Below are 866 nucleotides of genomic sequence, written 5' to 3' on the forward strand. Positions count from 1 at the left end.
CACCCCCCAGCGTCTGTCGCTTCCTGGGTTTCTTCGGCAGCAGCTTTTCGTTTCAAGCTTTTCTTCCCGCTGCCGCCGCCCTTATCCCCGGCCTTCGCCATGGTGTTTGCTCTTTCGCTTCTGTAAGGAAACGGAAATGGCTTTCCTCCTGACCCTTTCTTAAGCGTTTACTTCCGGGGTCGCACAAAATCTTAAAGAAAAATGTAGGAATGTTTTGTGAGACTTAGTTATTTAATTAGGCAGTAAAACTGAGGCTCTGAGGCGGTTTAGGAAGCTTGCCTAGCCATGTGAACAGTGAAATCGTGAATTCCTTAGTGAGCGTGTTATGTCCCAAGCTCTCAAAATAATGGAACAAAAGAGTCTGCCTTATTTAGTGTACATTTTGGTGGAGAGAAAGTGAGCGTACGAATACAGTGTGCAGCGCTGTAAAGTAATGCATGTTGTGGAAAAACGACAGGGCAGGGTAAAGCAAAAGAGGGTAGAGGCACATTGCAACTTTAAATAGGATTCTTAGACTTCATTGAAAGAGATACATTGAGCCAAGATTTGAAGGAAATAAAGGGGTTAACTATGCAGTTATCTGAGAGAAGAGTTGTTCATCTCAGAAAAGCTGGTTATCTAAAAGAAAGGCTGTTCAGGTAGAGGGAACAACCAGTTCCAAGTGCCTTCTTCCACCTTCAATTTAACCACAAACGACATGGCATGTACAAGAAATGCTATAGAGTCCAGGAGTCAGAGAGGAAGGCAAAAAGTTAAGTGGAAGAGAGGGATTGAGATTGGACAAATTGTGCAGGACTTTGTAAAGACTTTGGCTTTTATTTTATATATGTAAGTTACAGATAATGAAAGATTTTTAGAAAAAAAAA

At 41.9% G+C, this 866-nt stretch overlaps 1 protein-coding gene across 2 annotated transcripts in view; it reads right to left on the reverse strand.

Moving 5' to 3' along the window:
• Positions 1 to 147, reverse strand: part of RPF1 (ribosome production factor 1 homolog) — a 17024-nt gene extending 16877 nt beyond the window's left edge. Inside the window, exon 1 of one of the 2 annotated variants that reach the window (XM_006149460.3) lies at positions 21 to 147. In XM_006149460.3, the coding sequence (XP_006149522.1) occupies positions 21 to 101 (81 nt within the window). In that variant the 5' untranslated portion in view covers positions 102 to 147. The remainder of the gene's footprint in view (positions 1 to 20) is intronic. The other variant, XM_006149459.2, reaches the window with a different exon arrangement.
• Positions 148 to 866: the final 719 nt, after the last annotated feature.

Source organism: Tupaia chinensis, unplaced genomic scaffold (assembly GCF_000334495.1).
Source record: "Tupaia chinensis unplaced genomic scaffold, TupChi_1.0 Scaffold000263_1, whole genome shotgun sequence".
Lineage (NCBI taxonomy): Eukaryota > Metazoa > Chordata > Mammalia > Scandentia > Tupaiidae > Tupaia > Tupaia belangeri.